At 41.4% G+C, this 24,606-nt stretch overlaps 1 protein-coding gene across 2 annotated transcripts in view; it reads left to right on the top strand.

Moving 5' to 3' along the window:
* The window catches only part of LOC142497892 (B-cell receptor CD22-like), a 48,591-nt gene that overhangs the window by 3,369 nt on the left and 20,616 nt on the right, over positions 1-24,606 (top strand). Inside the window, exons 2-5 of one of the 2 annotated variants that reach the window (XM_075606294.1) lie at positions 1,974-2,114; positions 3,492-3,857; positions 5,646-5,939; positions 23,795-24,064. In XM_075606294.1, coding sequence (XP_075462409.1) covers positions 2,060-2,114; positions 3,492-3,857; positions 5,646-5,939; positions 23,795-24,064 — 985 coding nt within the window. In that variant the 5' untranslated portion in view covers positions 1,974-2,059. The remainder of the gene's footprint in view (positions 1-1,973; positions 2,115-3,491; positions 3,858-5,645; positions 5,940-23,794; positions 24,065-24,606) is intronic. The other variant, XM_075606295.1, reaches the window with a different exon arrangement.

Here is a 24,606-nt window from a genome sequence, read left to right as displayed (position 1 = left end):
GGATAGAGAGCAGACTGAAGGTATAAATAGGTGGAGCCAGCCAGGACGGAACCAGGTTGTGAGTGCCGATAGCCTGCTGGTGCACACAGGTGTGCCCTATGATGCAGCCTAATCAGGGATGAGGGCGGAACTGCTCATGCACCGTCCTGTGCGTGTCACGGAGGCCAGGGGGCGGGGCTTGGAGCATGCATCACTCCCACGCCGATTCTTGGGGAAAGACTGGGCTGGATCAATTGTGTGCTGACCCGAGCGCAATCAGGGAGGTTGAGGGGCGGAGCCAAGAACGCACATCATTCCCACGGCGATCATGACTCTCACCAGAGCTGGGCGGGTCTTGATTCACGAATTGGCAGGGAGGCTGGCCGAATGCACCCATCGTGCGTCAGAGATTGGGACGGGATTCAAATCCACGGGCGGGGGATCAGGACGCGCAAGGTCCGCGTGAGCATACTGGGACCACGAAACCGCACATCCTGGGTGTCCGTCACGGAAGGCTTGTTGAGGTGAGGAGATGGTCTGCGATCGCCAGGATGGCGAATCCTTACAAGGGGATACCTTTTCTGTAAATAAGGACATTGGCTGCTTCAGCTCTCTCCACCGACTGATGGCTGTCCTTGAAAGGTCGTTGAAAACCTGCAGAGAGGCGATCTCGAATTTAATATCACCCCTTTCTCTGCAACAGGAGATCATTTGCTCCTTTGTTGTGTAGTGATAGAGTCTTATTATCACATTTCCTATTCGGGGAACCTCTGATTTTGGGCCCAGGGCTCTATGCACCCTATCCATTATCAGGGCAGGATCAAGAGCGGTGAACAGTCTATACAGGAAAGGATGAAGTTCTTCTATCGGGACAGACTCCGGGATATTTAATAATGTTTATATTCTGTCTCCTCTGTCTATTCTCTTTGTCTTCCCGATTGTCTTTTAAAACTCATATCTTTAGCCAGCTTAAAGACTTCATTGTCTGTGTTATCCTGTAGCTGGAGAGTCTCCTCCATTGTGTTTTCCAATTCAGCCATATGCTAGGTAGAGAGGCACTCTCTCTTTTACAGCTTTCTGTAGGTCCGGCTGAAAGGAGTTTAGCATCTTTTGGATGTATTTCCATAAACTCATGTGTTACACCTGGACTCTTCTCTCTCTCCACCGCAGAATTGGATGCCACACGTGGAGCGCCCTCTTCTGATTCACCATTGTCTGGGTCCGCATTTAGCTGGGTTCTCCCAACAAAACGTGACATCTTAGGCTGTCGGTTTTTTATACTTTGGTGGCATCCTGGATGGTTCCCACAACTGTTGGAACCTTTTTGTGCGAGTTTGATAGGGTTTTTGAGTGGTTTTATTTAGTTAAGCTATGAAGGTCTCTGGAGTTTCCCCCCCCCCCCCCGGACCTCCATGCCTGATGTCATGTGTGCGCCCCAGCATTATTTACTTCTCACAATGTGGTGAATAGTTTCTTTTTGGGGAGATAATGTTAATGGACTCTAAAAAGCATGTATGTGCAGTCTGGTTATACTTGATGTCACTGTATAGTGAAGTCAGGTTACACTTGATATCAGTGTACAATGCAGTCAAGTTACGGTATACTCAGTGTCAGTTTATAGTCCAGTCAGTTTTACTTTTAAACTACACTTTACAATGACACAACGTGTAACCTGACTGCACTGTACACTGACACAGAGTAACCAGATTTAATTGAGGAATTCTAGCACCTTCGTGCGGTGCTAAGTCTTACCTGTGGCATGCAGTGCTTAATTAGTGCCCCACCACCCAGCCAAAATACCATAACTAAGGAGACATCCTGGCTATGCCCCGGCTCCCTCTTACATTGGGAGAAATATTAGTATTAGTCAGTGCCGCTTGTTATTCACACTTGTGTCTATTCTCTCTGACCACAACACTGCAGCTTTTCCGTTTGCTGATCTTATCTCAGTTGGGGTGGGATATTGCCTGACATGTTTTCATATCTTGCTGTAGGAATAACCAGAAGAAGCAAAGAGACCAAGGCAGATAATACAAACCCACCCAGGAGAAGAAGGCGCTGTGGGATAATCCTGTAGAAGATGAAACTTCATTACAGCCCCAGGGAGAAGATTCTTCTTCTGTTTGTTCTTCAAGGTAAAGCAAATAAATCCAGATGAGAGATTCCTTAATGTGCAGCTCTTCTGAGCAATACAGTACAATGTGGGAAAATGTTGCACACCAAAAATCAAAATAAATCTGAGATACTGATACTGGTGCTCTCTAACTCGATGAGGGAACGCCCGCTGCAACCCAAGTACAGGATACACAGGGAAGGAAGAGTAGGTTCCACGGATGTTATAAATGCATTAGTGGCATGCCACTCCTTGACAAAGGATGCTGTGACAGCCAAAACGATGGGCAGTTTATTTGGCTTCAATAAATTATTGCATTTATAAAATCTGTGGGGCCGCAGCTCTTCTTAGCAACATATATTAGTTACAACAAAGTGACAGCGCTCAGATACAGGACATTTCCTTTAATATTTAATTTTCCAAAATTCATTCATTTTCATTCATTTTATGAACATTGACAGAAGTACAAAGCTTAAATATTGTTATACCATATCCAAATATATATACAGTAGTTTGTCAAATACATTCAAAATGTAAGGTACATAAATCACTCTTTAATTTTTTTAAGTCAATAAGTACAATACTTACAGTAGGTTCTAATAACTAAAGTCTGTCAGCATTAAAACTGGGGAAACTAATTCTAAAGAATTGCACCAGATTTAGGATTCCTTTTCTTTGATAGATATGGTGATGTTTATAGATCGGGTATAACAGCAATTTTCAGTTGGGAGACTTTAGTGAATAACCCTCCTAATGTTTCTCTTTGGGCCTAGCTAGGTCTCACACATACTGTACCTGATTATATGGGAATCTAACTCTGCTTTGATCAGGTGATTCTTTCGGTTGCACCTTCTCTGGTATCTCAAGAAGCAGGTGGCCCCTGAGCTGAAATTAACGTGGATCAGCTCCAGAGACCCCCTGCTTCCTATATGTGTAAAAAGGGGGAGAAAAATAACATGAGTATGGGGAACAGCAGTGAACTTGTGTAAGGAACGTATCAGTATTGTGGAATATGTAACTGCAGATAACATTGCACTTTAACTGATCACTAACCACATATTATTACCGTCCACAGCACCGGCTACAGTTCCTACCACTTCCAATCTTTCATACCAAAGGTTCAAATGGGGTCTGTGGCTTAATAGGTACAAAAATCAGCCAGATGATGAAATAGTCCCTATCTGCCATCAATTTCTGTGTGTTTATGTTCCTTTAATGTAAATACAAGAAAGTAAATGTATTTGTTATTAGTATTTCATAGCTGAGTGTGAGTGTTGATGCTGCATACAGCTCATTGCTTTGCAGGGAAGGGGTAATAGATAAGATGCCTGTATTGCAGTTGGGGTGTTATTTTGCCTGCTGGGTGTAATATCTCTAGTAACACTGCTATCTTTCTCAGGGGCTTTTCCAGGCTCAGGCTGTCAACGTTGGTCTTTTTCATTCCCACGATCCATCGCAGCACTGAAGGGATCCTGTGTGGAGATCCCCTGCACATTCACCCGGCCCAAGGATATTGCAGAGATCAGTGTGATTTGGTACTTGTACCGTATTACTGGTTACCCACAGGCCTTCAATAATAATACCCTCTCTGCAGTGTTACCGCAGTACCGGGGCCGCACCTCCCTGCTGGGAAATGTAACAAACAGCTGCTCGCTGAGGATTGATGATGTTAGAACAAGTGATGGTGAATCCTATTATCCTGGGATAAATGAAGAAATAAACTCATACACACTTAATAAAGATTCTGTTCTGATCCAAGTCACAGGTAACATACTCAGTAATGTGTCTTTAATCGGTATAACATAATGTTTGATATAGAGGTGTCACTGTGCAGTATTAGTTGCTCCATAATAATGATCCCAAAGTCTGATTCTCCAACTGCACCGTATTTGGCTGGATACTGTACCGGCCACATCTTCTGTGAAGCTGATTGGCTGCCTTGCGAGGGGAAGATGTTTACTGATGATGCTGCTCTGCCTGCGCTTTGGAGTGGGGGTTGGGGGGGTAGAAGATTCTGGTTATTTGTTATTCATTTGGAAATATTCTAATTGTTTTATAAGGGGTCTACGTGAGAGGATGGGGTTGTAATAGATGCATTTGTAGCTACTGTCAATGTAATAAGGGAAATGTTGGCGGGAATGCAAAGTGCATTATGCAAACACATAAAACACCCCAAAATTACCACATAATATAAATATATATATAAATTATGTGGTCATTTTCGGGGTTTTATCGAGCTTGCTGGGTATCTGTGTGTTTATTAACTTTGTCTAGCTGGTCTCATCTGTTTTGGAGGTTAGTGGCTCCTCCATCCCAGGGTTTAAGCTCGCCCCTCCCCACTTTCCATGTAAGCAGGTCTTTCTTTGACATGCAGCTGGTTGTGACAGATCCAATGTGATCATTCTTCCTCTAACTAAAGAGGTAAATAAGAATTGTAATCAGTTAGTGTTAGGACCTGCAATATTTGGTCATGTGGCTTGCAGGCTTAACATGCTTTGGCCTAAGGGTTTAACTAAATGACACTTTTTTAAAGAGATATATAGGTATTTTCCTGTATATTTTTGTCATATTGGATGTAGCATCGGGCTTCTTTGTTTTCTGTTATATACATTTAGCCACGCCCAGTAGCACTCCAAATGACACATATACATATATATTATGTAGTATTTTTTTTTTTTTTTTTTTTTTTTAGAGCTCACTTGTTATCTGTGTGTTTATTAACTTTGCAAAATGGTCTGTTCTGCATTTTCATTGGAGTCGCTTGTGTATTAAGAACTGCTTGATCAATAACTGTTTTGGGGAGAATCATCAGAATGTTGGAATATTTCATATGACAATATCATAAGAATAAACTAAGCTATTTAAAAAATACAGAAAATAAATAATTTCCTCAAAACTGCTTTAATTTCCGAACCCGCCCTAAGTGAAATAGCAAAGGAGGAAAAGGGTATTAGGTGGTATCATACATTTTTATTGTACCAACACGTAGTTGGAAACATTTTCCCCAAACTGCTTTTATCCCTACAGTACAGTATGTGGGGTCACATATCGGCCTCTGTGATTCTCCTTAGATGTCACATACTAGGTAAAGAGTATGGGGCCTATTCATCACTCTGAGATAAGGGCATCTCCAGGTGAGAATGCAAGGATTTGTATCTCACCATATTCTTTAAGTCCTTACTGCATGTCCAACCCGGGAGAATGGCTTTTTATGCAATTTGGTTTTGCGGTTCCATGTGATATGCCAATGTAACAAATCCGCAAAGTGTGAGAGAGAGTTTAATTAATAAGCTCATAGGAATCTACATTTTAGCTTCATCACATTTTTGGACAAGGAAATGCCACAGTATGTGTGGGGGAAATTTTTATTTTAATGAAAGGTTAACCATAACTACTGTATGTCTGTGCAGCCACACACATGAAGAACCCCAGGTGTGATAATACTGATAATATGCCAGCAAATAATACTATCATGGCAAATTATGAAGATTTCCAGACATTTATCTGATTCATTTATACTACAGAAAATAGTCACTTTTGCAATTTCCCTTAGATGTCCCATATGACCCATTATTAACTGGACAGTGGGATCTGACCGATGGGATAACTGTCTCCATCACCTGCTCTGTACATCACACATGTGCCTCCAAACCCCCTTCTGTGCAATGGAACAAGGCTGGTCACAGGATCACTGTACGTCATGAAGATCTCACAGGAGGATATTGGAGCGTTACATCAGAGATTAAATATTACCCTCACTATCAGGATGATAAAACTCAGCTGGAATGCACAGCTACTTATTCAAATGGACAAAAAATACATAAAATACGCACCTTATCCATTAAATGTAAGTAATTACTATATGTTACCTGTACTCTTTATTGCTTTGCCTAACATAATAAATACTATGAATTTAGTAATTACCTTAAGATTGTCAGAATGAAGCGTACAATCCCTTGTAACTGACACAAACTGCTTTCTGTACTGTCATTCTTAAACGTACTGCATGTAACCATGCGTAAAGTAAAGACATTTATTAAGGGTGGGCACTTGCAATTGTTTTTTGGTTCTATATAATATCTGTGGTTTGATTTTTTTTATTTGGTATTGTAAAACTCAATTTGTTTAGTTTTGGTTCAAATGAATATAATCATAAAAACAATACATTGCATATACCTTCATAATAGTGCACAGAGAGAGGGTTATATGGTGCTATCTGTATGCCAACCAGTATACCCAAAACTAGTGTAACCAACAGACACTGATTGGCAACTAAACTTGAGTAGAAAGTGGTCAGATGGTGCTATTTGTATGCCAACCATTAAACCCACTATCCACAACACCAATGTACTATAATTGACAAGAATTAAAACACTGGGCTCGGATTAGCGACTATAGTATACTAGTGATTTGGATCAGAACAATCGTCTGCAGAGTATCTGTCCCCGTCCAGATTATTTTCCTACGTAGGTAATGCGTGCACTGAGAAAAGATCACGCTGACACACGTTCAGTATGATAATGTCTGACTTTATTCCTACACAGCCTGCGTTCATATACAGGGGCTGTAGGGGAGGGGGTTTGTATGCAAAAGAGCTAGACAGCTCAGTGATTCTTTTGTTAGGTCTCGTCCTTGTATGGTCTTGTTGTTGTGATTTATGGTCTTGTTTTTGTAGTTTTTTGAACACATCATTGGAGTGGAATTCCTCGGTGCCATCTTCCATACTTGATGGGAGGGGTAGCTGTGGTAGCCATTATGAGTAAGGAATCATAGCAAAGTATTACAGATGAAGAAATAGGCATGTTATCCAATCCATCACACTAGGAGATAGTAAAAAGATGTCAGATGGTGCTAAATTGTCTGGTATACTAGCAGAAAGTAAAGTGAGATCAGATGCTGCTATCTGTATTCCATCTACTTTACCCAACATGTGTAATTGTTAAAAAATCTGGAAAGTATTTTTTCAGGTTTTTTCATTATATTTATTTATTTGTATGTTTGTGATTGCCCATTAACTGATAATGTATTAATCTGTGTTCCTTTAGTGTACAGATAAATATAGTGACAGCCAAAGCATTTTTGGCAAATGCTTGTTTTGAATTGATTGTATTTTTTTCTATTTGTTTTTATTGTTTGGATTCAATTGTTTGGGATTTGGATGGCTTGTTTTTAGTACATTTTAGGATTCGTTAGTATTTTAAATTATTTATTTGTTTTGTTGGATACTGGTTTAAAATGAATTAATTGTTTTGTTGGTTAGTACTTTAATTTATGAAATTGATTGGTTGGCTTTTATTTATTTATTTATTTTATTGGTTGGCTAGTCCTTTTATTTACAGTATTTAATTGGTTGGCTAGTGCTTTCATTTAGTTAATTTGTGGGCAAGTGCTTTGATTTATTTAATTTGGGTGTTTAGGTGCTTGTGTATATATTTTATTATTGTGTATTTTTTGCCTTCATGCTTTTTTATTAGGGTGACCATTAACTGCTATAGTGGCTTATCATGCCAATATTATATGGGTATGATGTTCCACTACAAATCAATGGCTGGAGGGTGGGTATAGTGGTCCCCGAGTATGTGGTTAGGCATCCCGGGTGGGTAGCGCGGGAGGTTGGGTTAACACCTTAATTACTATAGCGGTTATTGACATTTAAGGTGATTAAGGGTTTAGGGGCCGTTAGATTGTATTTTTTCTTGTATTCTTTCTGGCAACGGAGCACATGGACCTGCAGTATGCTAATGAGGATCCCCTTCATCATGGCAGGGGTAAGTAGAAAGTTATATTTATTTATGCTTGCTGGTGAATGTTTTACATTTAATGGGCAAATTAGCTATTATACATATCTGGATAATAGTTATTTTGCTCATAATTGTACTGCATGTGTTGGGGGGTGGGGGGGTAGGGGGATGAATTTATTTAAATGTATTGCACATTTATTTTTTGCCACAGGATTGGTACCACAGGCCAGCGGGGACATGCGGGGACCACCCTATGGCCCCCAGACACCCCCAGGGACCACCTGAGAAACCCCGGACACCTGCAGCCTCTGGTATCAATCATGTGGGGATAGATGAGGGGGGTTGTGTTTTTAATATTTATTGTGGGTAGCAGCTGTTTTAATATAAAATGTAATACTTGTGTTTATGACTTGGTGGCCACCGGAGCAGAACTGCATTGATTTGAGGCCTGGGGACCCCCGACTTCAAGAGATTCAGGCACCCCATAACGGGAGCTTGTGGGGAGCGCAGATATCACCATATGTGGGAAGATAAATAATAATATAGTGTAGTATTATTATTTATCTTCCCACATATGGTGATATCTGCGCTCCCCACAAGCTCCTTTTCTACAATCAACGACAGGAGAAATTGGATCTTCTCCTTAGAGGGTTGAGCTGCGATGTTCACTATATTTTATATTATTCACTTATACACACAAGAGCACTTTAATCACCTTTATTATAAGGTTTTAATATATTATATATCACTTATTTGACCTCTATAAGAAGTGCCTCACACATCTTTTTTTGCACCCGGGTTCTGTTCTCGGGAAGCAGGGGGTCCCCAGACCTGAAATCAATGCGGTTCTTCTCCGGAGACCCCCTGCTTATCTAAACTTGTATTACATTTTTTATTAAAAAACATTAATTTCGGGTGAGATTTGTGCAGGGAGAGATGGCTCTCTCTGAGCAGCTGTCTCTGCAGCTGAAAGAAATCGCCCGTTTTGGGAATTTTGCTATCATAGGTAATCAAGGCTTTCTGAACACCGTGATAGCAACGCTCAAAAAAACGGCAAATCAAATGGGCGGCGATTTTTGTTCTGCACGCTTGTAGCACAGGCCCCTATATGGTTATGCTACATGATAAAAGGAGGGAAGGATGGAAAGCACCAGTGATAGAGAAGGTTTGGTGCTGCGGAGGTTGAGTGCTCCATGGGCTGCAGGTTGTCCATCAATCCCGTAATGCCTATTCTAGGTAGAGTAATTTTCCAGTAGAGGAGACAAATCAGTTAATTTTAGCTCATGAAGTTTGCAAGCGGCACGCTGAGGAATATCTGGAATTTTATAGGCAGAGATTCTACTGAAATTGATTCACCTGCTGTAGCTGAGCAGAGAGAAAGCATGGACTAAAGTCACAACTTCCTACACGACAAATACATTAAAAAAAAAAGCGCACAACACTCGTAGTGTAATAATAAATAAAATAATAATAAAATTTTGTACCAAATTATTTTTAAAAAAAGGGGTAATTATTCTGCGTACATCAAAACAAACACTTCAGGGGAAGGGGGGGAAGGAGGGAAGGGAAAGAACACCCTCGCTACAGCCTGGCTGGAGGTGCTACAATCAGGGGCGATGTGGAATAGCAACAATAGAAAAATAAAACCCCTATAATGAGAGCACTCTAAACAGATATGTACACTGATAACACCAGAGGAATCTAATGATGTAATGAGTTGATGAATTATTTAAAATAATCTTTATTAGGAGATACCTCAAAATTAAAATATTGCAGGTAAGTGAACCTATGCCTTCTCTGAGGCTTTCCTAATCTAAAGTGCGAATTTAAAATGGAGTGGGTATAGACTGGGGTAAAGCCCCAATATAACGTATAAATAGGACTATAAAGCCATCACGTTTGGATGCAAAATCACATCTAAATAAGTGTAGCTAAACACCAGACTCTGAATGGTTAATGAATAACCTATACAGAGAAATGAAAGGATCTACTGTCATAGAGAGTCTCAGTGATTGCTGCACTCTGGGGGTACAATGCCTGTGGCCAAATACATAAATGAATATCAATATGTAACACTTACAGTGGCGGCAGAGTTTATTCTAATGCGGCCGCCACTGCAGTTTTCAAAAAGCGCGCGCGCCGCGCGGCAGTCTCCAGCCGAAACCTGGCTGGGTTTCGCCCAGTTTTTCCTGCGCCTCGGGCGCTTTCAATAGTAAGCGCCATAGCGCTTATCTATTGAAGCGCAGGAAAGCGCGGGAAACTCCGGTTTTAAACCGGAGAATAGACTCGCTGCGATCCCGCTGCGATCCTGGCCAGCTCACGTCTTTTGTTAGAATAAGCTGTGCCGGGACAGTATATCAACTCTGGCCTCCCACCTAGCAGATAGTGCAGAATAGTGTGAACACTTTAGTCCACACTTCAATAAATGCCTAGATCCTTGTTAAATGAACATATAAGCTGGAGCGTTAATATCACTCATAGTGTAAGCATTCTTTGTAGTTAAGCTCATATAGTATCACACAGATGATGAAACATTGTAGCTCCTGTGTAATTTAAACCTCATGTAAGCACATATTTCAGTCTCAGAGCTATATAGCTGGACAAAATGACAGACTCAATATGTCTGACAAAATGTCTCTTAGTTAGCCAATATAGTAAATATATCCAGATAAAAGCTTTTGACTGCTGCATAAACTTGGTAGTTAACAGAGAATATATGACTGGACAGAGTGACAGACTTGTAGTGTCTGACGCAGTGTCTCCTTGTCACAATAGTAACTGTGGTGTAGCAACAAACCAATTAAAATTGGGAGGTATGATACAATAAACCTCACAGGTACAAAGCAGTATATTCTATGTAACCAATTAGCTCAGTTTTATCAGTTTCAAAGCTGGGTAACATGGACAAAATGACAGGCTGAATATGTCTGACAAAATGTCTCTAAGTTAACCCATATGAAGAATATATCTGGATAAAACTCTAGATTCTTGCACAAATTAGGTAGCTTGAAAAAACTGTGTGACTGAACAGAGTGACAGACTAGTAATGTCTGACACAATGTCTCCATGTCATGGTGGTAACTGTGGTGTAGCAACAAACTATTATAGCAACATTTATGAACATAAATCCCATGATCAGCTATACCCCTTCCCTATGATAAAACTAGCGGAGCTAAGTTCGTATAAAAGTTACAGCGGTGCTATGGGTGGAGGGCAGGCAGTCTCTGCACCTCTCCCAATGACGTCAGCACGTCCAATTGCCTACGTACATTTCGCTACTGGCTTTGTCAAGGCTGGAAGAGCTTCCTGCAACCCTGGATATTTAAAGGCAATAAGAAGGTTTCCTATTGGTTGGCCAATCACCAGTCAATTCCTGTTGGCCTCTGAGGGCATCTGGTGGTCAAAAGTGATAGTGTTTGCTGTTAGATGAATAAACACTGCAGGAACCTATAAGACCTTAGTCTCTGGGGGCATCTAGTGGTCCAACATGATAATGGTTGCTGGTAAGCATAAGAGCAGAAAATAAATGACATATATTGTCAAAGTCTCAACAGATATTAAATGAATGGGTGGAAAACAAAACCCTCATTTAAACCCTGAGGTGAGAGCGTGCCTAAGGTGTAAATCCACCTGGGGCATCATGCAGTAAGGGGCAAAAAAATGCATTCGCCAATTTTGCAATTCGCCATGTTTTTGGCCTGTTAAACTCGCTGTATACTGTAAGGGCCGAATCCCTGGCGAATGAATATGCCACCACCATTTGCTAAAATGGCGAGTACCCAGTGGCGGGACGGCTGCCTGGCGAGAAACTGCAGAGAAGCCGTCCCCTGCCGAGTTGTGTTTGCAGCAGAGAGAGATCCGCTGCTCTCTCGGCGCAAACATGGGCACATTAAAAATTATTTTGAAAACCATTTTTATTCATAGTGTACATGTGCAGGGGGTCTCCGGAGCTGGACCGCATTGGTTTCAGGTCCGGGGACCCCCTGCTTTCTTTATGAGGTGCCGGTATCCCTCTGCATTTAAAGGTCCTGATCACGTGACCGCGGAATGTAAACAAAGCAGAGGGATACCGGCACCCCCTAAAAGGGCCTGTGTCTCGGGAAGCAGGGGGTCCCCGGACCTAAAACCAAAGCGGTTCAGCTCCGGAGACCCTCTGCACATCTGCACTATGAATAAAACACACATATCAATAATGACTCGTTCCTTACCTTTGCGGCTATGTGCTATGGTAGCGAAGCAGCATGAATATTTTTTTAATAATACTGTACAGTGAGCAGGGGGTCCCTGAGCTGAACCGCGTTGCTTTGTGGACCAGGGACCCCCTGCATCCCGAGTTACAGGCCCCGGAATGTGTGATCGGGTGGGCAGTGTCGCCGCCATCTTTATCGCGTCCCATACACTACGTGCCCGCAATAAAGATGGTGGCGACACTGTAACCGATGCCCCAAACCGGGGCCTGTAACTCGGGAAGCAGGGGGTCCCTGAGCCACAAATCAATGCGGTTCAGCTCAAGGGACCCCCTGCTTCCGCACAATATTATTAAAAATACATAAATGCTGCTTCATTACCATAGCGGATAGCCGCTAAGGCAATGAAGGGGTTAACGCATAATAGTATGTTTATTGCGGACAATTGCCCCCAATAAACATAGCAGCAATACACACCATACAATACAGTAATGGGCAATATTACTATTATCCACAAATGGATAATAGTGCAGTTGTCCATTTAAAATACATACAGAACAATAAAGACATTAAATACATATAGCACTCACCCATGTCCGGCTGCCACGATGAAGGCCACCCTCATCTTCATCCTGCCCATGCCCCATCTGCTTCTGCAAAACAGACACAAGAATAAAAACATCCCATGTAATGTCCCCTAACCCCTTAATCACCATAGCGGTTATTAACCGCTACAGTCATTAAGGGGTTAACCCACCATCACCCACATACCCTCCCCCACTAACCCCCCACCCCCTGAGGCCTAACCACCCTCACCCACTACCCACGATGGAGTCCTACCACATATCCTTGGGGCCAATACCCCCTCCCCCCAGCACATACAGTACAATAATGTGCCAAATAACTATTATCCACATAGGGATAATACATTATTTGGCCATTATTAAACACATTAAATACCATAGTAAAATAAAGAAAAATCTACTAACCTCTTCAATAAGAAGGCCCCGTCGCCAGCATCATCATTGTGTTACGTTGCCAAAATAATAAATAGCCAATACATTTCAATGACATTCACATATCAATGAACCCCTTAATCACCTTAACGAATACTAACCTCAAAGGTAATTAAGGGGTTAAGCCATCCTGCAATGGCAACACCACTTATCCATAACATCCTCAATGAATTAAAATGCAATTTCCTAAACAAATCTAATGTAATTATTCAATCTAAAGCATCAAATGCCAATCCATATTCTCAAATGCCACTTAAAACTTTGCATTTACATTGTATACATGCTGCCTAAAATGTAAGCTGCATGTAGACGCAACAAATCAATGTTAACAATACAATATTCCAACTAAAATAGCATTACATCACAAGAAGTATACTATGTAATCCAATAAAGTCACCATCAATCAATTAACATACATGAATTACATCCCAAAACAATTAAAATAGTATCCATACCAATTACACAATTAACTATAGCAACCGTTACAGAAAACAAGTTAGCATCATACAAAATAGGACACCAACAATTACAATATACTAAAGCAAGCCTCTCCATTACCTACAGTACAGCATAGAAGCCCAAACTTTACATCTCTCTAATAATAAAATACATTTAACACACATCTATGCATAGCAGCATAGCCAAAATCATTTACAATACTGCAAAGAAAGCTTTTACAACACTATCATTTCTTACCCTGTATGTATATATCTCTCTAGACATACATACATACATACATACATACATACATACATACATACATACATACATACATACATACTGTGACAAACGCCCCTCTTTTGTAGTGCTGACGTCTGTCTGGGTTCTTCCCGACACAGTCTTCTAGGGTTAATTATACAACAAACAGGATCATGCAAAGTATTATGCTGCTTAACTCAGGCTTCTGCCTGCTTTATTTTCATCCAAGTAAGGTACTGCAGCTTTAACATGTGTAGGTTAGAGGTACTCAGATACTTTCATTCAGCAGTTCACACATTTCAGTGTTACAATATTTCCCACACTGTTATTTCAAGAAATAAAACCAAAATCATATAAGCAAATCCTATCCCTTTCAGGGATCTAACTACACATCAGAATCAGTCTCTCTAACAGCTGCTGGCCAACTAAACTGGTTCCCCAGCTTAAAACAATGCTCTCTCATTTAGGGTCACAAGATACAGCACAGTCTTTTAGCAACAGCAGTAACCATTTGTTTGTCTTATCTGTTTGGGGTGTCCAGGCAAATCCTCTGGTACTGTCATACGTGGAGAGGCCGTCAACCTCGATACTGGATGCAGGAGAGTAGCGACACCCCCAGCCCCCAGGCTCCAAGGAGAGAGAGAGAAATGCAAAACCTCTCTGCTCTAAATACCTGTGCATGTGATTAGAAGAGCAGGTGAGGGAGAACTAGAGCCATGGTAATCTGTGGTCTGGATTTTCCATCCAGCTGCCTGAGTTAATGGGAAGCTGTGGAACGGATCATTTGTAACTATTCCTGCACTTTCTGCTCTAAAATGGGGCAGAAAGCTGCCTAACATCTTTGGACTATGTCACATATCCCCCTCCCCAGCTCACACCTACTGGGGTGAGCGGCCATGGACCTCACTGGGGTGAGCGTCCTACCTGAAATACTTGAGCTAACTCCTCAGTACAACATTAAGTATTCACATGACACGAATATGAACTTTTTCCATGGCAATTATGGACAATAGGTTTCGTTATAAGAGACTATACTTGGCAAACATATATTTTTTTTTTTTTTGTTTTTTTTCTATTAGGGAACTATTTTGAAAAATAAATGTCTAGCACACATTCTTACAACCCAGGATCTGCTAAATATATTCACAAAACCAGACAATTTCTATTACCTCCCTGGGTTTTTCTACTCTAGAATATGAACCTCATTATAAATTTACCAACCGCAAAAACCAAATTTTTTTTTCCATATTGTAAGCTACCAATATTTTTTTTTCCTTATACTACAGCCTTGTAATCTTAAGGGCCATCAACCCTGTATATTAATTTGTAGTTTAGCTACATTTTCAACACAGAGAACCAATATAACATTGTAATATTGACAAAATGCTTATTTGCATAGTTAAGTGTCCGTGACATAGTCCACACGTGTAATAAAAAAATAAATCGGTCAGTTCCCCCAAACATATTTTTTTTTTTTTTTTTTTTTTTTTTTGACTTCCAGTCTATTGCATTCTTTGACTTTATTTCATAGCCCGCTGCAACCTGCAAATGACTGGACTGTTTCTTTAGCTTCTGATGAGACCCTTGGACCGGATTCTCCTTGGCTCCACAGTGTGGTCCAGATTGGTGAGATATGGAACTATTCAGGCGCCGTGTTAACCTTCGTTGTTTTTTCTTTTCAATCTTTGATTTCCCTTTTGTGGCCATTACCAGGCCTTTGGGTTTTGGAGACCTAGTTGCCTCTGTACAAACGTAGTCCATATTAACCACGTCATCAGGATCTGTCAACAAGTTTGTGTTTTCAGGAACTGCCACCCACTTGGCTAAAACATCTTCTGTGGTGTCCTGGGTGTGTCCACTAGTTTGATAATCTTCTGGACAACGTAAATGAAATTGAGGATCTGGATTTTTGAATCCCAGATCAGGGAGAATATTCTCAGGAGGGTGCCTATCTGTTTCTGGAATAACAGCAGCACAATCAAAGTCAATTCTTTCTCCTTCCTCTTTGTCATCAGTGAGGGCATTGAGTTTACGTTCCCTGGTCTCCTTTTGTGACCGTGTCTCTTTTAGCCTTGGAATCTCTTTCTCCAACTTCATCTTTATAGCAAATCGTAATATTGCAACAGCATTGAAGATACACGTATAGGAACGTACAGCTTGCTTGGTTAGGAGGTAGGATTGATAGCCCGACTGAACCACTTTAGCCGCTTCTCCCATGTCCGTCATCTGTTTCAGAGCGAGGTTTAACTCTGTTTCATTTTCTTTATTCTTGACCTGCAGCTGCAGGTGCTCCTTCTGGGTCTTGTCCAGCTCCAGCTGCAGCCGGGCCCCCTCATTTGCCGTGTGGTCCAGCTGCTTGTAGATATCGGCCATCTCGCTTTCATAGCGCAATGTCAGGCAGACCACCTGACGGACGGAGATCTCCTCTCTCTTGGCGCACTGTATCTCGCGCTCAGCCATCTGCTTCTGCAGCTCTTCAACCTGATCGTGCCAGACCTCCCTCAGGGTCTTCACCTCTATCTGGTGCTTGCTCTGGGTTTGCATCAGCGCCTCCATTTTTTGGAGCTCTGCAGTTTGTGTTGCCTGGATCACCGCTGATTCTGTATTCTGCAGTGCTTCCTGCATTTCTAACTTTTCCTGGATCAATTGCTTCTCCACTTTTTCTGCTTGGTGAAGCTTCTCATCACCTTCACTGATCTGGTCAGTCAAGTCTGAATTTTTCTGTGTCAGACTTACATTCTCTCTTTTTACAGTCTCTAAATCACTTAGGGCAATCTCATGGGTTTGCTTCAACATTCCCAGCTCTGTGTTCAGACCGTGGCTCTCCAGGCGCAAGTGTTGCACCTCTGTGCTGAGCGCATGAACCTCTTGTAGAGCCTTCCCGTATTTCTGTTTTAGGATAGCAATCAATTTGTCAGACTTAATCTGTTTTTCATCCATGGTGACAATTACGGTGTTGGCCTTTTCCAGACTAGTCGTCACCTCTTCCAGCTCACTCCGTAAGAGAGACTCTGTTTTCTTCAAAGCCTCGTGCTCTTGTAAAGCTGGAAGTATACACCTCTGTAACTCGGCGTTCGCTTCTCGCACCTTATTGTTAGATTCTTGCTCCTTCTTCCAACATTCTCGCTCCTTCACCAAATCCTGCCACAGGACTTCATAATTATGGCGGGCAGCTTGGAGTGCAGAAACCAAAGCCTCTTTATCCTGGTTCAAGGATTCAGCTTCCCTCTGCTCCTCCTTTTCCTTTGCCACTGTTCCCGTGACAATTCTGCCGATCACTCCGGTCTGCAGCACATCTCGGCGCCTTTCTGACGCATGTCCTGACAGCGCAGGTTCAAGTGGCTCGGTCACTTCCCCTGTGACTTGAGGGACAGTTTTCTTTTTCTTCTTCTTTCTTTTTGCTTTATTAGCTCCAGAGATATCAGTGGTACTGGGCACACGCTCACTGGTATCAGCTTCCACATCTTGCTTGCACACATAGGGCGTTGCTTGCTTTTGCAGCTGTTTGTCTTTGAAAATTTTGGGGCACACATCTTCCATGTGACCTACTTTATGACAGGCCCAGCATACTAAATTCATCTGTGGGTACAGCTCTCCTCCAGGGGCCACATACGAGTCGTCATCATCATCATCATCATCGTATGGCCTGAAGGGACACTGTTTTTCATGATTATGTACATTACAAAATAAACATTTCACGTCGGCCATTTTAGAAACCCGGCAGGAACAATTTGCTAGCTGCAATTTCACTCCCTTCAGCAACTTGCATACAGCACTTGCTAGCTGCAAATTCACTCACTTCAGCAAAATGCATTAGCTTTACAAACAGCACTTGCTAGATGCAATTTTTTTTTTTTTCTTCTTCAGCAAAACATTTTGGTTTTCTGTTTGGGTTCAGGGTGCTATTGCATCCACACTTCGCACATTCTCTGTGTATGCTAGAAGCACAACTGATATACACATTGGGACAGACTTCACTCATAGCATCTGTACTTTAGTTCAGCTCGGCGGCCATTTTAAACCCCCGCATTTATTTGCAAACCCACAGACTTTTTAGTGTCGACCCGCATTCTCCACCATATGTGACAAACGCCCCTCTTTTGTAGTGCTGACGTCTGTCTGGGTTCTTCCCGACACAGTCTTCTAGGGTTAATTATACAACAAACAGGATCATGCAAAGTATTATGCTGCTTAACTCAGGCTTCTGCCTGCTTTATTTTCATCCAAGTAAGGTACTGCAGCTTTAACATGTGTAGGTTAGAGGTACTCAGATACTTTCATTCAGCAGTTCACACATTTCAGTGTTACAATATTTCCCACACTGTTATTTCAAGAAATAAAACCAAAATCATATAAGCAAATCCTATCCCTTTCAGGGATCTAACTACACATCAGAATCAGTCTCTCTAACAGCTGCTGGCCAACTAAACTGGTTCCCCAGCTTAAAACAATGCTCTCTCATTTAGGGTCACAAGATACAGCACAGTCTTTTAGCAACAGCAGTAACCATTTGTTTGTCTTATCTGTTTGGGGTGTCCAGGCAAATCCTCTGGTACTGTCATACGTGGAGAGGCCGTCAACCTCGATACTGGATGCAGGAGAGTAGCGACACCCCCAGCCCCCAGGCTCCAAGGAGAGAGAGAGAAATGCAAAACCTCTCTGCTCTAAATACCTGTGCATGTGATTAGAAGAGCAGGTGAGGGAGAACTAGAGCCATGGTAATCTGTGGTCTGGATTTTCCATCCAGCTGCCTGAGTTAATGGGAAGCTGTGGAACGGATCATTTGTAACTATTCCTGCACTTTCTGCTCTAAAATGGGGCAGAAAGCTGCCTAACATCTTTGGACTATGTCACAATACATACATACAGTGGCAAGAAATGATGTACAATTAAAAAAATTAAAACACATGAAAAAGCAAACAAAAACACAGCTACATTAAATACATTTCTTTAGTTAACTTACCATTACTTGACCCACTCACCGACTCCCATTGATCAGCTTATTCATGAACCAATCCACGAACAGGAACCCATAAAATAATAAACCATAAAATAATAAACATTAAAATAATAAAACACGACAATCCAGGGGTCTTCTAGTATTAATCCATCTTCATCTGTATTCTTCTATCTTCTTCCGGGGTCTTCTTCCCGTCTTCGGCCACGCCCTGGTCTTCTTCCTTCTCCGGAGGTCCTTCCTCCTCGGCGTCTGGCTTCAAAATGAGACGACATAGGCTTTTAAAGGCCTATGACGTCACATTTTTGTCATGGTTCCCACGGCCCTGATTGGGCCGTGAAAACCATGTGTTTTGGCCGACAAAAAAAAAAATGATGTCACTTAAAGGCAATGAAAGCACAGCCAATCAGAATGGCTTTGCTTCAATTGCCTTTAAGATGATATCATTAAAAGAAACATGGCCGGCCTCACATGGTACGGCAGCCAATCAGTGCGTGGGAACTTCATCCCAACTCTGATTGGCTCTAGTAGACCATGTGACTGAGGCTTGGGGAAGAACGGATATTAAGTCATTGAAAGCCTGTCACATGGTACTAGAACCAATCAGAGTTGGGATTGAGTTCCCACGTTCTGATTGGCTGCCGTACCATGTGAGGCCAGCCATGTTTCTTTTAATGACGTCATCTTAAAGGCAATTGAAGCAAAGCCATTCTGATTGGCTGTTGTTTCATTGCCTTTAAGTGACGTCATCATTTTTTTTTTGTCGGCCAAAACACATGGTTTTCAGGGCCCAATCAGGGCCGTGGGAACCATGATGAAAATGTGACGTCATAGGCCTTTAAAAGCCTATGTCGTCTCATTTTGAAGCCAGACGCCGAGGAGGAAGGACCCCCGGAGAAGGAAGAAGACCAGGGCGTGGCAGAAGATGGGAAGAAGACCCCGGAAGAAGATAGAAGAATACAGATGAACATGGATTAATACTAGAAGACCCCTGGATTGTCGTGTTTTATTATTTTAATGTTTATTATTTTATGGTTTATTATTTTATGGGTTCCTGTTCGTGGATTGGTTCGTGAGTAAGCTGATCAATGGGAGTCGGTGAGTGGGTCAAGTAATGGTAAGTTAACTAAAGAAATGTATGTAATGTAGCTGTGTTTTTTTTTGCTTTTTCATGTGTTTTAATTGTACATCATTTCTTGCCACTGTATGTATGTATGTATGTCTAGAGAGATATATACATACAGGTTAAGAAATGATAGTGTTGTAAAAGCTTTCTTTGCAGTATTGTAAATGATTTTGGCTATGCTGCTATGCATAGATGTGTGTTAAATGTATTTTATTATTAGAGAGATGTAAAGTTTGGGCTTCTATGCTGTACTGTAGGTAATGGAGAGGCTTGCTTTAGTATATTGTAATTGTTGGTGTCCTATTTTGTATGATGCTAACTTGTTTTCTGTAACGGTTGCTATAATTAATTGTGTAATTGGTATGGATACTATTTTAATTGTTTTGGGATGTGATTCATGTATGTTAATTGATTGATGGTGACTTTATTGGATTACATAGTATACTTCTTGTGATGTAATGCTATTTTAGCAAAAAAGAAGAAACAAAAAAGCGCACCAAGATGAGAGATATAAATTGTATTAGCAACAAATAAAAATAATAGTAACTTACACATAAAATGTCTTTAATAATCCCCGATTCTGATGTCTATCACAGGAGTAGTGCATCACATAGGAAATAGATGGGCAGTCTCAGTTCTGGGAGATCAGACCCGCGCGGAGGGGCTGTCCCCGTTCTGTCTCCTATCCTCCACGTGTGGTAGCGTGGTGAGGAGTATAGCGCGCATGCGCAGGAACCGGAGCCCTCTATAGGTGTCCTTAGGATGCCTGTCCGTTATTGATAGCGTAGAAACGATCGGGAATGGGCAGAAACGATACACTTGAATGTGTACTGGTGGTGGGTAGTAAAACCGCCAGCCACAACAGTCGCGACGCGTTTCGTTTACCAAAGTAAACTTCTTCGCCTGAATTGAATTGAAGCTCCAATATCCAATTGAAGCTCACTCCCTCCCACATTTAAATGGTTAAAAGCTCACTCCATGGCATCTCCAACTATCAGGGGAACTTGCCTGCATGCAGTGTGATTGTGACAAATCTATTACAGAGTGTTTTTCCTGGTAATGTACAGGTTAATAAAAGCTTCAATCAGACTTAGAACTTTTGCAACTTATATTGACAGATTTATTATAAATCATTCTTCCTGGCAATGCACAGGTTATTAAGAATTTATATTAGTGTAGGGACCCTTGAAACGTGGTCTGCCGTGAAGTTTGGCTCAAGGGCTTACAACAATTTGGCCAAAATGTTAAACTAAAAGACCATTTTATTTATTAGTTATTTATACATGTATATTTAGGCACTGTACCGTATATAAGATTTTCTGGATGTGCACTGAGCTTTGTCTGTGTTTTATGTTATGTCTCTGGTTTTAAATATATATATATATATATATATATATATATATATATATATTTTTTTTTTTTTATATATATATTTATATATATATATATATATATATATTTCTTTAGTTAGTGTGGGGCTGGTGTGTGTGTTTTCTTTTTATTGTGGGTAGCGGGTGTGGGTGAAGGGGGTATTAGCCCCAACAGTGGTTTGTTTAGGGCTTGCGGGTGGGTAGCGGTATTAACTGCTACGGTCGTGAAGAGGTTAAGTGCACCTGCAACCCCCCCGCAAGCCCTAAACAAACAACAAGGGCCAAATACCCCCTTTACCCACCCCCGCTACCCACAATAAACCAGGCACGGCTGTTTAACCCCTTCATTGCCTCAGCGGTTAGCCGCTAAGGTAATGAAGTGGGCTTTAAATGCATTTTTCCTGCCTCGGATGCATGCTGGGGGGGTCCGGTGCTGGTATTAATGGTATCAGCTCTGGAGACCCCCGGCATCAATCCCTGCCAGGAAAAAGGCCAGAATTTTTCTAAGTGCCGATCCGCAACTCATCCGTAGCCGCTCACCATCAACTTGCCAACTTTTTCTTGTGTGGCTGATCCGCCATTAAAACGCCATTCTAGAGTGGCGAATAGCTCCGCTTAGCTACTCGCCACTACTAGAATACAGTGTGGCGGAAAATGTTTCATTTTTTGGCGGAAAGTGCCTTCTCGCCTCGCCACCGGCGGGAAAAAAAACCGCCAACTAAAAAGGCGAATTTTTTGAATTTTGCCACTTTCTCACCCCTTACTGAATACGGATAGGCTTTTTTGGCGGGAAAGTGGCGAAAAGTGCCTTTCTGCCGCTTATTGCATGATGCCCCTGGATTCTTTTTGCAAAAGAATCTCATCCCAGTCTCCTTTTCTCAGACCAAGTGAAAATTGGTCAATACCAATAAACGTAAGGACACTGCTGTCCCCATTGTGGCATTCCTGGATATGTCTGGTCACTGGTGTGTCCATTTGATTACGTATGGTGCCAAGATGTTCTAACACGCTGTGTCTGAATGGTCTTCTAGTTTTATCCACGTATTTCTTTTAGCAGTTACAGATGGCCATGTATATCACACCTGATGATTTACAATTAATAAATTGCTTGATTTCGAAAGTTCTTGTATTGTCCCAATTTTGGAATGTCTTTGATGTTTTGATAGACCTACATGCCTTGCAGTTGTGACAGCTAAAGCATCCTTTAGGTTTATCCAGTAGCCAAGTATTTTGACTTTTGGCTCCTTCATAGTTACTGCTAACTAAATGTCCCTAAGGTTCTTGGCTTTTCTTGATGTCATGTCAGGGTAAGTTTTAAGTATCTCTTGTAAATCTGAATCTTCTCTTAAAATATGCCAGTTGTTTTGTAACACCTTTCTGGATTCTTCCCATTGGGAGTTGAAGGTTCCAATGAATCTAATGGTCTTCGGCTCAAAATCATGTTCCTTATCTTTAAGGAGAATTTCCTTAGGGGTACTTTTGGCCCTCTTGTAGGCCCTTTTTATAGAGTTCATACTTTAGGCACGAGCCATGAATCTCTCTTTCATGGGCTTTGCTTGCTCTTCAAATTATGAAAGTGTAGTACAGTTACGTCTAATTCGAAGGAATTGACCCACTGGAATGTTCCTAATCAGATTCATGGGGTGATGGCTATCAGCCCTGAGGATACTGTTTGTAACATTCCAGAAGTTAGCTGGGTTTGATGTGTTCTGGAGAAGATTTGTATTGTTCTTTTGCGTGCCTTGTTTGCCTTGTGCACATATTCCGCAGGCATCTGTAGTGATTGAGATCCTTCGTAGTGCCAGTTACTTTGTAGCTTTTCCACAAGGTATACCTGAACTGTTAGAGTGCCGTAAGGTCTGATGTAACCCATGGAAGGTGGGCCCCCTGTATACTTATTATGCGTAGTGGAGCATGGGTATCTCTGTTTGGGACTGTCTTCACTGGTCCCAAACATTGCAATTCTTCTCACAATCCAGGAGGAGCATAGGAGAAAAATCAACAACAAAAAATATTCAATTGTAGATGTTTCTTAATAAAAACAGAAAGTGCATGTGAGAGGTTCAACTCACGATGTCCAGATATTTGTGATACCTGCCTTTTATTATCGTATACACTGTAAGTGCAATTCTTATTTTCTTTTAATATAAAATACTTTTATTTACTGATCTGTGCTATGGATTGTATTTCTCTCCTGCACTGAGGTACATCTCTCCTGAGAATCTACACAAGCATAGACTTAGCCACATTTTTGTAGTTGCACTTTTATTTTCAGCAAACTGTGAGTAGGCACTTCGTAGGAACCAAGACTCACGTGTACTTTCTGTTTTTATTAAGAAACATCTGTACTTAGATATAGTTTTTTGTAGATTTTTCTCCCATGACCCCCCTGGATTGGGAGAAGGATCATTATCACATAGACATGCTGACCAGCTGCAATGATTCTGATAGTATAAGCGGAACTCGTGGCAAATTCTACATTTAACCCCTTCTGTGGGAATAGCCGTCCTTACACACTGATTCCAGTCAAATTAGATTGATATTTAATTACTGAATATTAATTGTAACATTAAGCAATATTTATACGATACTTTTTCTCCCCGCAGATTCTCCTAAGAACACAACAATTACATTACTGCAGAGCAAGGAGATAAAGGAAGGAGATGATGTGACTTTAATGTGTACTAGCCAGGCTAACCCCGATGTGAATGCTTACACATGGTACAAAGTTGGGAATGACACACAGATTGTGTTACAGGACCACGGTCAGCACATAACTCTGAGGAACGTGAGCTGGGAGAATGAGAAATATTACTGCTCTGCAATGAATGACGTGGGAAGAGGCGATTCCTCCATACTGAAGATATCAGTGATGTGTAAGTAAATGATGTTTAGGGGTAAATATGATTGTGACGAAATCGACAACCATGCACATGAATTTTGCCCTTGTGTTTCAATGTACTGTACCTTGTGTTATGCAATATATGAAAGTCATGGTCATGCTTGATTCTAATGTATATTTTTTTGCACTGTAATGCATTTGGTGCCTTTACAGTCTGTGAATGCAGTAGTACTGCATTATCCTAATGTAATTCTATGTACTGTGAGGTATCGTATTCTTAAAGTATTTAAAACAGTGATGCACAGCTCTGTTCCAGATTATGGACCTGCAGGGGTTAACTCCCTCTTGCAAATGGAGCTGTAGTAACATCAGAGTTAATTATATCAGAGTTTGGCATTTTATACCTGGACATTGTGATTGGATTAGGCCCATTGTTGAGGAAGCAGGAGAATTCGACCACGTGATTTGATGAGGGGATTTGCTCTTTCAGAGAGCTGTAAACCCTGGGGCTATATCAGGGACTGTATGTCTTGGGAGGGGGAAGTCCATGTATGGGCATTGCCTTGTTTCCCCTTT

The sequence above is a fragment of the Ascaphus truei genome, chromosome 6 (genome assembly GCF_040206685.1).
Source record: "Ascaphus truei isolate aAscTru1 chromosome 6, aAscTru1.hap1, whole genome shotgun sequence".
NCBI lineage: Eukaryota > Metazoa > Chordata > Amphibia > Anura > Ascaphidae > Ascaphus > Ascaphus truei.
This window is presented reverse-complemented; position numbering and strand designations above follow the sequence as displayed.